At 34.5% G+C, this 12,704-nt stretch overlaps 1 protein-coding gene across 2 annotated transcripts; it reads left to right on the top strand.

Annotated features, from left to right (window-relative positions):
* Positions 1-7,742: 7,742 nt before the first annotated feature.
* Positions 7,743-10,745, top strand: LOC117633123 (probable protein S-acyltransferase 3). 2 transcript variants are annotated; one of them, XM_034366810.1, is made up of 11 exons: positions 7,743-8,187; positions 8,274-8,340; positions 8,435-8,531; positions 8,671-8,703; positions 8,981-9,077; positions 9,260-9,343; positions 9,482-9,522; positions 9,664-9,729; positions 9,838-9,897; positions 10,107-10,158; positions 10,248-10,745. In XM_034366810.1, exons 1-11 carry the CDS (start codon positions 7,890-7,892, stop codon positions 10,334-10,336), a joined length of 984 nt encoding a protein of 327 aa, XP_034222701.1. In that variant the 5' UTR covers positions 7,743-7,889; the 3' UTR covers positions 10,337-10,745. The 2 variants fall into 2 exon arrangements, with proteins under 2 accessions (XP_034222701.1, XP_034222702.1); XM_034366811.1 differs by lacking the exon at positions 9,260-9,343.
* Positions 10,746-12,704: the final 1,959 nt, after the last annotated feature.

Genomic DNA, 12,704 nt, shown 5'->3' with positions numbered 1-12,704 from the left:
GAGAGCAGTAGGAAAGCGGGGAGAGAGAGTTTTTTAATGTGGCGCGGCTACGAGTCAATCTGAGTCGCTGAGTCGGCTCTTAACCAGGGTTGAGTTGTTGTTGGGTTGGGAATTAAACTTTAGCTGCGCTGTGCTCCGTGGAGTTGGTCGACTCGGCTGAAGTTTGGTTGGTTGGTTGGTTGGTGTTACGGTAGGCGGACGGTTTATTTGGCTTAGGTTTAGCTACCGCCGGTAAAAAAAACAAAAAACAAAAAACACAAAGTGGTGATATACCGCCGTTAAACTCAATTAGGAATGTAAAATATAAAATTCACAAAAGAAAAAAGTTACATGCAGAATTAATTTAATCTTGGAAAAAATAATTAACCCAAATAGTGTTACATGTCAAAGTGCTTCTTGTTTGGTACACCTATATGCAACTACTATTGTATTGTATTACGATTCTTTGACACAAATCCTATCTCCTCATAGTATAATACAGTTCAGTCTAATCCAATATAGTTCGATTTTGGTTTTAGGAATTTTTTTTCCATGTTTAACAATAGTGAAGGTAGAAAATTATACATTGTGAATATATAGAGTATATATTTAAGTAAAAATCATCTTGGTTAACGATTTTCTTTTATATCAGCGTAGATAAATTCAAACTTGAAATACGTATCGTTAGACTAAAAACTAGTAGAGTATTGAAGAAATATGCCCAAAAGTCTAATCAAAGAAGAGGAGAGACTAGACCAAGCCAACGTTAATTTCATCTTCTAGGAAGCATGCACCAATTAGGCAACACCATGTCGGCCAGTCAAACCATAGAGGCAACAAATCTCTTGCACACACGCTACGCTACGAAAAATAAGAAAATTAAAATGCTAGCCATGCATATATTGCATGGTTGGAAACATTCCAATTATGGCATGTAAAAAAGTGCTCCTCCGATGTGGGACATACACCAAATACCCAACAAGTCCTTATGCTTTACTTTTTCATATTTATATTTGGATAATGCCTCGCTCAAACCATACGCGTAAACAATCCCACTTTCCAAATTACAATTATTCCAGAACAATCTTAGCTGTCCAATGCAATACAATATTCGGATTGTGACAGATACATTTTCTATTCAAATGTTACTTTCTTTACATTTGGTTAATTAAGACTTGTAATTTGGTTAAAATTTGTTGAAGAAATAATAAAATATAATAAAAGAAGTTTTATCGTGTCTGATACATTGCGTCGAGCACTAATATAAGAGATATTTAGTGATATACCCATTTCTAGCACTAATATTATAAATAAATCCTACACAATTGAATTCCTATAAACAAACCCAAAAAAAACCCAAAAAATGATAGCTAGTCTTATTGAATTTAATATTGATTATTAAATTACTTTGATGCCCTATTGAGTGCTTTGGGTATTTTTATGAGATTTTGGGGTTGGGCTTTTTTTAAGAAATTGATGGCAATTTTGTAATTTATAAGAAGTTAAAAGCTTTTTTGTTATGTTGTAAATGGGCTTTGGGTGTGTTTCTAAAGTCCATTTTATATAGGGTATTTTTATAATTTGGGCCCCTATATTGGGTATAATAGTGAATCTCCCCTAATATAAAGCGTGCTACAATACTGATGTATTATAAGTATCTGATGCAATGTGCCAAGCACATGAAATGGTTTCATGTAAAGACACGACACAATTAACTAAAGCATTAACAAAGAGTTAATTATGCTTAAAGATAAAATAAAGCCAACTTGCATTAAATTATAAGAACTGCAACATCGTTTTGTAGTGGCAATCAAAAACAATGGCAACTAGTATGAGGCCTTGATTGAGAGTGTGGGGAATATCAATTAAATAAATGTTAAAATAGTAATTCTTTGTCGCTGTTTAATTCAAAAGGAAGCTCGGTCTGAAATAAGATATTTTGAGATGTGGTTTTAGTGCAAAAACTGCAAAGGACTGACATGCTTTTAGGACAACATGTGTTATCTATACAAATTAGGGACAGTTGGTAAAGGCCTCTGTTTCTTTTTTTTCTTTTTTCTTGGGTCCTTATTAGTCTTCCATTGATGACCTTCCTAGAAGTCATTCCCTTTGTTTGTGTCGGGTGCAAAGTGCAGCAAAATTATGACATTTTCTCTATAAGGTTGAATTGTGATGAAAAATAAGCGGAGCATTGGACCCGCCCAATTACATAAATTCATTCAACCTTAATCAAGAGAAGCGTTATTCATACTCAATAAAAAGTTTTCATGCAAGTCTCTTATACAATTTGTGGTAAACTATATATTTTTTTAAAAAGGTTATCGAATTATGAGGCACGCATAATATATAACTTATATATATTTATATTAAGATTGAATTGAACACAAGCTTCTTGCAACATGATATAAACCTCTTTTAAAAGAACTTGCATGGCACGGGGATAGCACTAATTTGTTGTCCCCAACCAATTACATTCCGCTATATACAAAATTTATCAGCGTGACAAAAACGTGATTAGTTAGATAATAACAACCCGTGATATACAAATTAGGGACAGTTGGTAAAGGCCTCTGTTTCTTTTTTCTTTTTTCTTGGGTCCTTATTAGTCTTCCATTGATGACCTTCCTAGAAGTCATTCCCTTTGTTTGTGTCGGGTGCAAAGTGCAGCAAAATTATGACATTTTCTCTATGAGGTTGAATTGTGATGAAAAATAAGCGGAGCATTGGACCCGCCCAATTACATAAATTCATTCAACCTTAATCAAGAGAAGCGTTATTCATACTCAAGAAAAAGTTTTCATGCAAGTCTCTTATACAATTTGTGGTAAACTATATTTTTTTTTAAAAGGTTATCGAATTATGAGGCACGCATAATATATAACTTATATATATTTATATTATGATTGAATTGAACACAAGCTTCTTGCAACATGATATAAACCTCTTTTAAAAGAACTTGCATGGCACGGGGATAGCACTAATTTGCTATCCCCAACCAATTACATTCCGCTATATACAAAATTTATCAGCGTGACAAAAACGTGATTAGTTAGATAATAACAACCCGTGATATACAAATTAGGGACAGTTGGTAAAGGCCTCTGTTTCTTTTTCTTTTTTCTTGGGTCCTTATTAGTCTTCCATTGATGACCTTCCTAGAAGTCATTCCCTTTGTTTGTGTCGGGTGCAAAGTGCAGCAAAATTATGACATTTTCTCTATGAGGTTGAATTGTGATGAAAAATAAGCGGAGCATTGGACCTGCCCAATTACATAAATTCATTCAACCTTAATCAAGAGAAGCGTTATTCATACTCAAGAAAAAGTTTTCATGCAAGTCTCTTTTACAATTTGAGGTAAACTATATATATTTTTTTAAAAGGTTATCGAATTATGAGGCACACATAATATATAACTTATATATATTTATATTAAGATTGAATTGAACACAAGCTTCTTGCAACGTGATATAAACCTCTTTTAAAAGAATTTGCATGGCACGGGGATAGCACTAATTTGCTATCCCCAACCAATTACATTCCGCTATATACAAAATTTATTAGCGTGACAAAAACGTGGTTAGTTAGATAATAACAACCCGTGATATACAAAATTTTCTCCTCTTTTAAGGTGTGTATCATAATAAAACCTTGTTATTTTATGTGACAAAGGTGTGAACGATAGGATTCCAGAAATTTAAAAGCAAATGTGAGATTGTTTACGGAGACAAGGCATTTTGTTTTGTAGCGTTTGTATGGCTTCATTCAAGTCAAAATAAATAATTGGGTACACATAGAACCAAATATCAATAATTAATTCCACACCACTTGTATCTAAACTATATCATTTACTGTACCACACAAATGTTGAGAAATAACAATTCTGTCAAATCAATAAATTGACTTGACGACATCCTAACTATTTTTTTTTTTTTTTTTATAATGTCACGTTCAAAAGTTATGAATATTAAATAATATTAACATATATTCGGATACAGAAGGTGGACATAAAAAAATCACATACTGACCAAAATGATCCATTTGTTGCACTAGGATTGATCACAGACAAAATCCAAACGGACCTCACTGGAAAAACTGGTTTGCTGGGGCTACACCTAGAAGCCTTTGACTATTTTCTGAAGATAAATCCCACCCGTACACGTAGAAAGCTCACGGGATTTTTGAGACGTCCGATCCCTATCCCAGTGTGTACACAGCCTGCCATATCAGAATCGCATATACACGTGGGCCACATGAATCGGGTGGGTGGTGGGAAAAGCTAGACCGTCGCTTCACTCCACACCACATAGACACGCGGCAGCGCCACAGTGGCTGGCTGGCCCCATTGCCATCCGGCTCGGCTCAAGAGCCTCGTAAGCCCGGTTAAAACTGTTCCCAGCCGTCGGATCAAACAACACGAGGGGAGAACAGTAGTGGGGTCCCACGAGGAAGGCGAAAACTGCGGCACATGGTCGACGTGTAGGCAATGATGATCCCTTTGCGCTGTCCGACGTGGCAGGATCGGGTCTCGGAGTTGAGGACGAATCAGAGCCGTCGGTTTGGGATATCATGATACTCGGTGCATCTCTGAGAAGAAATAATGTAAGGAAGTTTTTATTATATGCACCGTCGATGCGCACGTGTGGGGCCCTCGTGTGGGGCACAGGAGACAGTGGCGGGGAGGGGGTTATGCAGGTGCATGTGACCCGCCGTAAAGGACAGCGCAGATGACTGTAACGAAGCCTGGTGCTTTGCGCAACGGCCTTTCCTTAAACTGTGGGAACTTATTGCATCACACGTAGGTGAGGCAGGAGCCTTATCTCACCGTGCTTGTTTTGATTGGGCAAAAGAAACAACGCCGTAGAAAATCGGAAAAAAAACACAGACACGCACACGTGAATACTATTTGATTTCTTTTGGAAAAAAAGTGCTCGTCTATTTTGCTTATTTTCTATAATTAAAAAATAACATTTAAATTAGCCCATGATGATTTCCAGCCCACAGCTCATTTACACGGTGGTCCAGAAATTAATATGGTTTGGCCCATTCTAATTTTTTTTAAAATTTTTTTTTCTGGCTCTACCTCTGTTTTGATTATTTCAGATATCCAATTCGTTATTTCCATGACAAAGTAGTATGTTTTCTGGCTCTTACCCAATTCTCCAATAAGGAAATTTATATTTTTATATCATGCAACATGTCATACATTGCTTTTTCTGTAGTCGCATTTGCATGACAATGAACTTCATATATTTTGTATATATTTGCAGGGTATTCAGTCGACATGGTTAATGATGGTTTCATTAAAAATCGAGAACAAACTTTTAATAAGTTCGAGATATTGGAGTAAACTATAAATTAGATTGATAAGTATATCCCGCCTTATTTTTACTAATTAAACTTTTAATAAGTTCGAGATATTGGAGTAAACTATAAATTAGATTGATAAGTATATCCCGCCTTATTTTTACTAATTAAGAAACTCACAATTATTTAATTTTTATAAACAAATCAAAAAAGAACTCAAAATTGAAACACCTGTACATTTTTTAAATTTAATTAATCAAATAAAATACCTTTATTCCCGTTTTAGCATCAGATTCTGAAAAAATCGACTTCCATGCTATGATGAGTCCTGTATATGTAAACAAATCTTTGGTGCGGCTATGCTTTTAGAAAATAGAAACTTAAAAGCTCCACTCAGTAGATCTTCAAAATACGATTCAGAACTAGATGCATGTTTACTTGCATTTCTATAGTCACAAGCTGCTTCTGCAGTTGTTGGACACTGACTGTCTGCTTCTTCTCAATGTATGTTAAATTATTTGTGTAACATTTGATTATTCTATAGCAATTAAAGTTTTTTGTGTTTTATCTATTTCCTTTGGTGTTTTATGCAAATAATGAGGCTGCATGAGGACATCTAGGTAGTGCAAAGCTTCTTATTGAGGCCTATGACCCTGCGTGTGCTTCTTGCTAAGGATAACTTGTGATTTCATGTAGGTTCTAACTATTTGTAGCATTAGTTAATTCATAACTTTTGAATTTGTATTTCTCTATTTATGCCTCCTTTTCATTTCACATTTTGCTCATCCTTGAAAAAACCTTAAATACTTTGTTTGACACTTTATGAACCAACTTTGAAGAAACAAACTATACTGAGCCATGTAATTTCATTTCAAATACTTTGAATGGTCAAAGCTGCTCTAGTTGGGTTGGGGAAGAGAAGAAAATGAATTAAAGGGCCCAAAAGGATATTAACAGTCTTAGAATATGTATGAAAATTCATTAAAAAAAATATATTAACTTGCATATAAAGTGCATTAACAGTTATAGAATGTGTATTAATAGTCATTAAAAAAAAAGTATTAGCAGACGTAAAATGTGTATTAACATACATTTTTTTTTTAAAAAAAGTATTAACATGCATATAAAGTGTATTTATAGTTATAAAAACTGCATTAACAGTCGTAGAATGTGTATTAACAATCACAACGAGGTGGGCTTCTTTGTATTATTTTGGGGTTATTTTTTTTATTTTTTTTTATTTTTTTTCTGGTGAGTTGGATTAGGCTTGTTTTAACAAATGCGATGCCCTGTTTGTCATTTATAGGAAGTCCAAGTTTATTTATAGTAAATAAATTTTAGGTGCATTTCTAAAGTTTATTTCATATATGGGTTCTGTTATTGGAGTCATTCTATAGTTTGGGCCCTTGTATTGAGCATACTAGTGAAGCTCCTAAATAAAATATGAAAATTAACTCTACAACAACCTAATATGTGTTGGATTGGGCTTGTTTTAACAAATGCGATGGCATGTTTGTCATTTATAAGAAGTTACAGACTTGTTTTTTATGTTGTAAATGAGTTTCGGGTGTATTTCTAAAGTTTATTTCACATAGGGGTTTTGTTATAGGAGTTGTTCTATAGTTTGAGCTCCTGTATTGAGCATAATAGTGAAGCCCCTTAAATAAAATGTGAAAATTAAAGTCTAATCATAAAATCCAAAATAATGTCGCACATTCCTTTTTTCGTCTACCATATTTGTTCTTCATATTTTGCTCATTCAATGCCAAATTCATTATAGGTTTTGCTCTTTTCACTAAAAAAAGATATTCTAATTATTGTTTTTCGGAAGACTTATCATCATAAGCATAATTTTCCAACTTCCAGTAAAGCTGTGCGATTATACTCTCTTTTTCAAAAAAAAAATCCCGAGTTTAGCCGCGTGGTCTAATAGTAATGGATAATACTTTAAACTATCGATAAACAAAAATCGGAGAAATTTTTTTTAAATAAATAAATAAAATCACAGTATCAATGTAAAGAGTATAGCAGTGCGACTATACTATTTATAAGGAATTTTTTAAAAGAGTAAAGCAGCGAGGTGTTAAAAAAAAAAAAAAATAATAATCCAAGTATAGCCGAACGGCTATACTATTTGCGAAGAAAAAAGGACCCGACCAGCGCCTGGTGCCACCGGTCGGCTATATAGCAGTGCGGCTATGCCACGCGGCTTTTCTGTTTTAAAAATAAAAAATTCCGTGTATAGCCATTCGGTATACTATTTTTTTTTATAAAAACAACGAGGACGCGCCACGCGCCCAACTAGCGATTTAGCGCCACATGTCAAAAAGAATAGCCGTGCGGCTATACTATTTTTTACCCTAAGTTTTCCACGTAAACCAAAAATATTTAAAAAAGTCATATATATAAATTAAAATGCTTTTTGAAAAACCAAACCTAATTCAAAATTTTAATCTGAACACCGGTTGGCTCCATAGCGGAGTAATTTCTTGACATGATGCATAGTTACAGCTACACGGAGAGGTTGTTTATCTTCTCTTTCTTTTCTTGTTCAAACTCCATTTCACATCCAAGCATAAGCTTTGCTGGAACGAATTTGAAAAACCATGGTTGAAACACAAGATCAAAGACAGCACTTGGCTCAGTCCAAGTCAATTGGTCGTTGCACAGTGTCCTGTATCTTCGTCTTCCTCACTCAATTGGTCCTCTCTTTGGTCCCCCGCTTCTTCTCTGCCTCATCCTTTCTCACCCAACTCGCGCTCTCAGCTCTACTGCTTCTGCTGTTTCTGGGTTTTGGTGGATGGTGCAGAAGGAGGCTTCTTCAAGTCCGTGCTTCAGCTCCGGCTTTCGTTTTCTTCAACATTCTCTTTATTTGGGGCTTTTACGTCTCTGTTATCAGACAAGGTCAGCTTTATTTAATTCAGTAATTAATTGAAGATTTTGGGTGTTGAACAAACTTGATTGAACAATAATCTATGTGCCTGCTGCAGCTGTGCCACTACTAAACGACGCCGTTTTCAGCGGTGAGGTTGTGTTCCTCGTCATTGGTCTCTATAGGTTGTTATAATATAAGCTACACTTTGCTAATTTGGTCTTCAACTCAATTTGAACTGACAAATTCTAACAGTGACAAGTGGGTTGCTATTGGCAGTATACTTACAAGTGACCCTGGCATTGTAACATATGGGTCTGCCTCTTCAGACCAACCTTTGAATAGTTCAGTTTCTCAAGTTGATAATCATGATGAGGTTGGAAATTTTCAACTGGGGTTCCATTTTTAAATTTATTTACGGAAACATAATTTTGAGGAAAATTTTTCTCTTTTCGTGGAACTATTTTATGCCGAAACAATGGGAGACTCAGCTAATAATCTTATTATTGGTGCAGGAGTTGGAGCTTCCATGTCATGAATCAACTGAAGTAATAGTTTTCATTCTCTCCATTTCTTGAGCATTACAGATTGGGAAATGTTTTATTACCAGACAGTGTAACATCTTATGTTGTCATATGTAATATGTCAAACTTGAACCCATGATGATAAGCTGTTTGTTATTTGAATCTGCGGTAAAGATTGACAGTCAATAATATAGTCCGGTAGATTGTATTATAATAGAACAGTTTCCTTTAAAGAATACAACTGCTGTGGTATCATACGTATTGTAATCTGGATGCTGGTCATGTACTTTGTCCTTCTCAGGGTTCTGGTTTGGGGACGAGGGTACGATATTGCAGAAGCTGCAAGGCATACATAAAAGGTCTTGACCACCATTGTCCTGCTTTTGGGAACTGTATAGGTAAGGGACATTCTTTGTCTACTAGTATTCTCCATGTAAGTTGTATTTAAAGTTCAAGCTAGCTAGTTAGAAAAACTTATATCCTATGTAATTTCCTTTTAAGTTGGCCTGCAACTGATTTTCATGTTGGTTGTATTTACTCCCTAGTAGTTGATGATATTATTGTTGCCATTGTTGTACAGGCCAAAACAATCATCTCCTTTTCCTAATTCTTCTGTTTGGGTTTATCTCTACTGAAGCTTCTTATTTAGTATGCGCATCACTTTGTAAGCTAGCCCTCTTGTTGTTACTGATTCTGATCCCAATTTGCAGACAATCTTGTGTTTTCCTGTTCAATGTCTTTCCAAAATTACTTTGTTTTACATTCTATTACTCATTTTTGGATCCCTATACTATTTTCTCAGTTGCTGCCAAATCCGGGATCTTAGATAGACCCAGCATGGAGGTAGGTCATTGAACCCTGCAACTTAAACAAATTTTTAATTCAACAGTGTGGCTTTCTGTCACACTTCAGTATAAAATTACTTACATCATTAGTCATCTATGCCTTTGCAACTTACTCTTCTTTTCTAAATCAATTGTGTAGCCTACTCTTTCTGAAAATTTAGCTGTTAGCACAATTCTGTTCATGATTCTCCAACTGGTATGGCAGGTATGTATCACTAATGCTAATACATAAGTTCTGCTGCTTTCTAAATGATATATTAGTAATTAGCTAGCTTCTTATGAAATCTAATTATCCCCATTGGTGTATGAGTAGGTGGTGTTTGTGATATGGCATATATATTGTGTATGCGTCAACATCAGAACTGATGAGTGGGTAAGTTCCTCAATGATAAACGGATTCTGATGGTAAAAGAAAAAAGAATGGGTTGATGTGGTTGTGGTGTCTGCATGTTCGTTCGTCTGTGTGTTTGAGAAACTGGAAGTATTAACATATATTGTGCTCTTATTCACAATGTCTGACCCTTGTCCGGTTCGAAATAGTGACCCTTCTGAATATTTAATTTTTGGTTATTTATTTTCTAGATAAAATGGAAGAAGTATCCAGAGTTCCAACTACTTGTTCAACCCCAGCCAGGTAAGTGCAAGTCGCAGCACCAATTCTGGATATTCATATTTGTCACAAATCTATATGCACGATATATATCTGATTTTTCGCCCATCCAGGGCAAAGCTTTGCGAATTTTAGGTTCAGGAATCCGTATGACAAAGGCATTCTACAGAATGTGGAGGAGTTTCTAGCATTAAGAGCATAGTAGTGTCAATGCCTATCCCAGAAGCCTTGCATAGTTGTCTGCATACCACTCATGCAAAAACCATTCTCCACTTATTGCTTCCTGTATATTCCAGTATTTGGAGCAACAGGACAAGCATGTTGATCGACGGAAATACTTCGTCTAGCACCAATTTTGTTTAGAAGTTAGCGACCATTCTAGTAGTTGACATAACATTGAAATGGCTCCTCTTCATGGACATACATGTCTTGGTTCATGCAAATTTGCAGCCTATATATGTGTATCATTTGTGATTTGTTAACCATATCAGGAAAGGTAAATAGCTTGACAATTCGTGTAACCCTTATAGATGACAATTCGTCTAATAGTTGAACTTGTTAATCTTTTAATTATTTTCATCCATCAATGTGGCAAATGAGAAGTTAGACCACCTCTAAAACGTTAGCTAATTATATTGCTGCAATTAGAATTGTAAGGATAGAAGTGGAATTAAACCTAAACATACGGAACAAAAGTATAATTTAGCTAACTTTGAATAGCATGGTTCTCACACCTCCCGAAGCCAAGCAAATAAAATGTCAGAAAGTAAATTTTACTGATATATCATGCAACATCTATTGCTTATTCTATAATCACATATGCATGATGATGAACTTCATATATTTGTAGAATATCAAGTTGATAGACACACATTTGTTGAATGGTAGATTTATTAGAAACGCAGAACAAACCTTAATAAGTTTGAGATATTGGAGCAAACTAGAAATCCGAAACTATCCTTATAAAGTTTTGGGTTTAGGGTTTAATTAATATGAACGAAATGGCTGAATTGAAGCATTTCTTGGCTTCATTGAGAAATTTTCAGGATAATTCTTGTGACCTGGGATGTTTAATGGGTTTCCAAAAGAGGCCCAGTGATGGAGGGATTTGATCTCATTAATGGTTTTACAAAAGAGGACCTGGGCTTATGACAAAGCAACGTCAGATTTTTCATGTTTAATAGTCCTTAATTTGTTTGTTTTTAATCACTTATTCCTTGCATTTATTTTTTAGAATTAGCGATACAATTGCTTGCATTTCTTTAGCATAAGGAAACAACGTAAATTATCGTTCATAATAATCTCAAATTTTCATTTGTTGTTTCCTACATTTCATAAGGCGCCAGAATCTCATCGTTTATATTTTTTTTGTCACCAATTTCTATTATATTTCAATCATCAAACAGATCTCCAATGACTTTGACCACTAGCAATTTCTATAGCTGATTTTTCCTCTCATTATCATAAAAAATATAAACAGAAAAAGACCGTTTTGGGTTTTGTTTAGAGTCCACCATCAATTTCTTATACAACAAAATGTAGAAAAAATGGAAGCCAACTTATCTAGACGATGTTCAATTGTTGACCAGATATGTAAGAGGGTCCATTCTAAATTGGACTGATCGCTACTTCTACGTTATCTTTCTTTCCCATTCTAACACACAACTTGGTTTTCTCAAGGACTTATATTCAACAATTGATTGGATCCCAACAAAATATTTTAATGGTTGGTATATTCTAGACCAATGAATCTTTAACATGGATGTTTATATTTTACGGAATCTAATTCCAAAATATCAATGACAAGTACAAGTTACAACCACATCAGCTTTCCAACTTGCATATCATATTTGACCCTACTCTTACTTGTTCCATTCTCTAACAAAGAAATCAAGAAAATAGAATTTTTCTTTCATAAGAAATAATGTTCTTGGTGTTCTATCTTCATCATTTAGAACTAATTTTTCAATTGTGGCAGACCGTTGATTATACCAATTTTACCTCAAAGTGTAATTTGAATTCACAATCTAACAGTATAAATATATGTGACAACGTAAATTTGGTAAAAGAATATTACTTCTCAAATGCGTATTACAAATTCAATAAATCATACGTTAACTAATACCAAAATAAGTAGACGAATTAGACGTTAACAAGTTAAACATCACTTTCAAGTGCATTGTCTACCCCTGTGAGAAAACTATTGCTTGAAGAAACCATCTTGAAAAATGAATCCCGAAAGAAAGATTGACAAAGTAGTTGGTATTTTCAAAACATGTTGACAAAGACATTCAATATTATGATTACAAACATTTTAAGGTTAGTCATTCACGCTATTAATGTTAGTCGTTTGCGTGTATATGAATGATTCCTAGTCGTTGATTGATGAAAAATCAATCGTAAAACTTACGTTAATTAATAAAATATAATTAGCTAGTCATCGACACCTTAATTATGTTCTTAACACCAGCAAAATGCAAACAGCAACAAACAAAAACTTCATGATTTGGAGGGAGACGTAAGCTTTTGCTAAATTGGGCTGACCATGCAAAAAGCTTAGCTAAATTTGG

Source organism: Prunus dulcis, chromosome 6 (genome assembly GCF_902201215.1).
Source record: "Prunus dulcis chromosome 6, ALMONDv2, whole genome shotgun sequence".
NCBI lineage: Eukaryota > Viridiplantae > Streptophyta > Magnoliopsida > Rosales > Rosaceae > Prunus > Prunus dulcis.
This window is presented reverse-complemented; position numbering and strand designations above follow the sequence as displayed.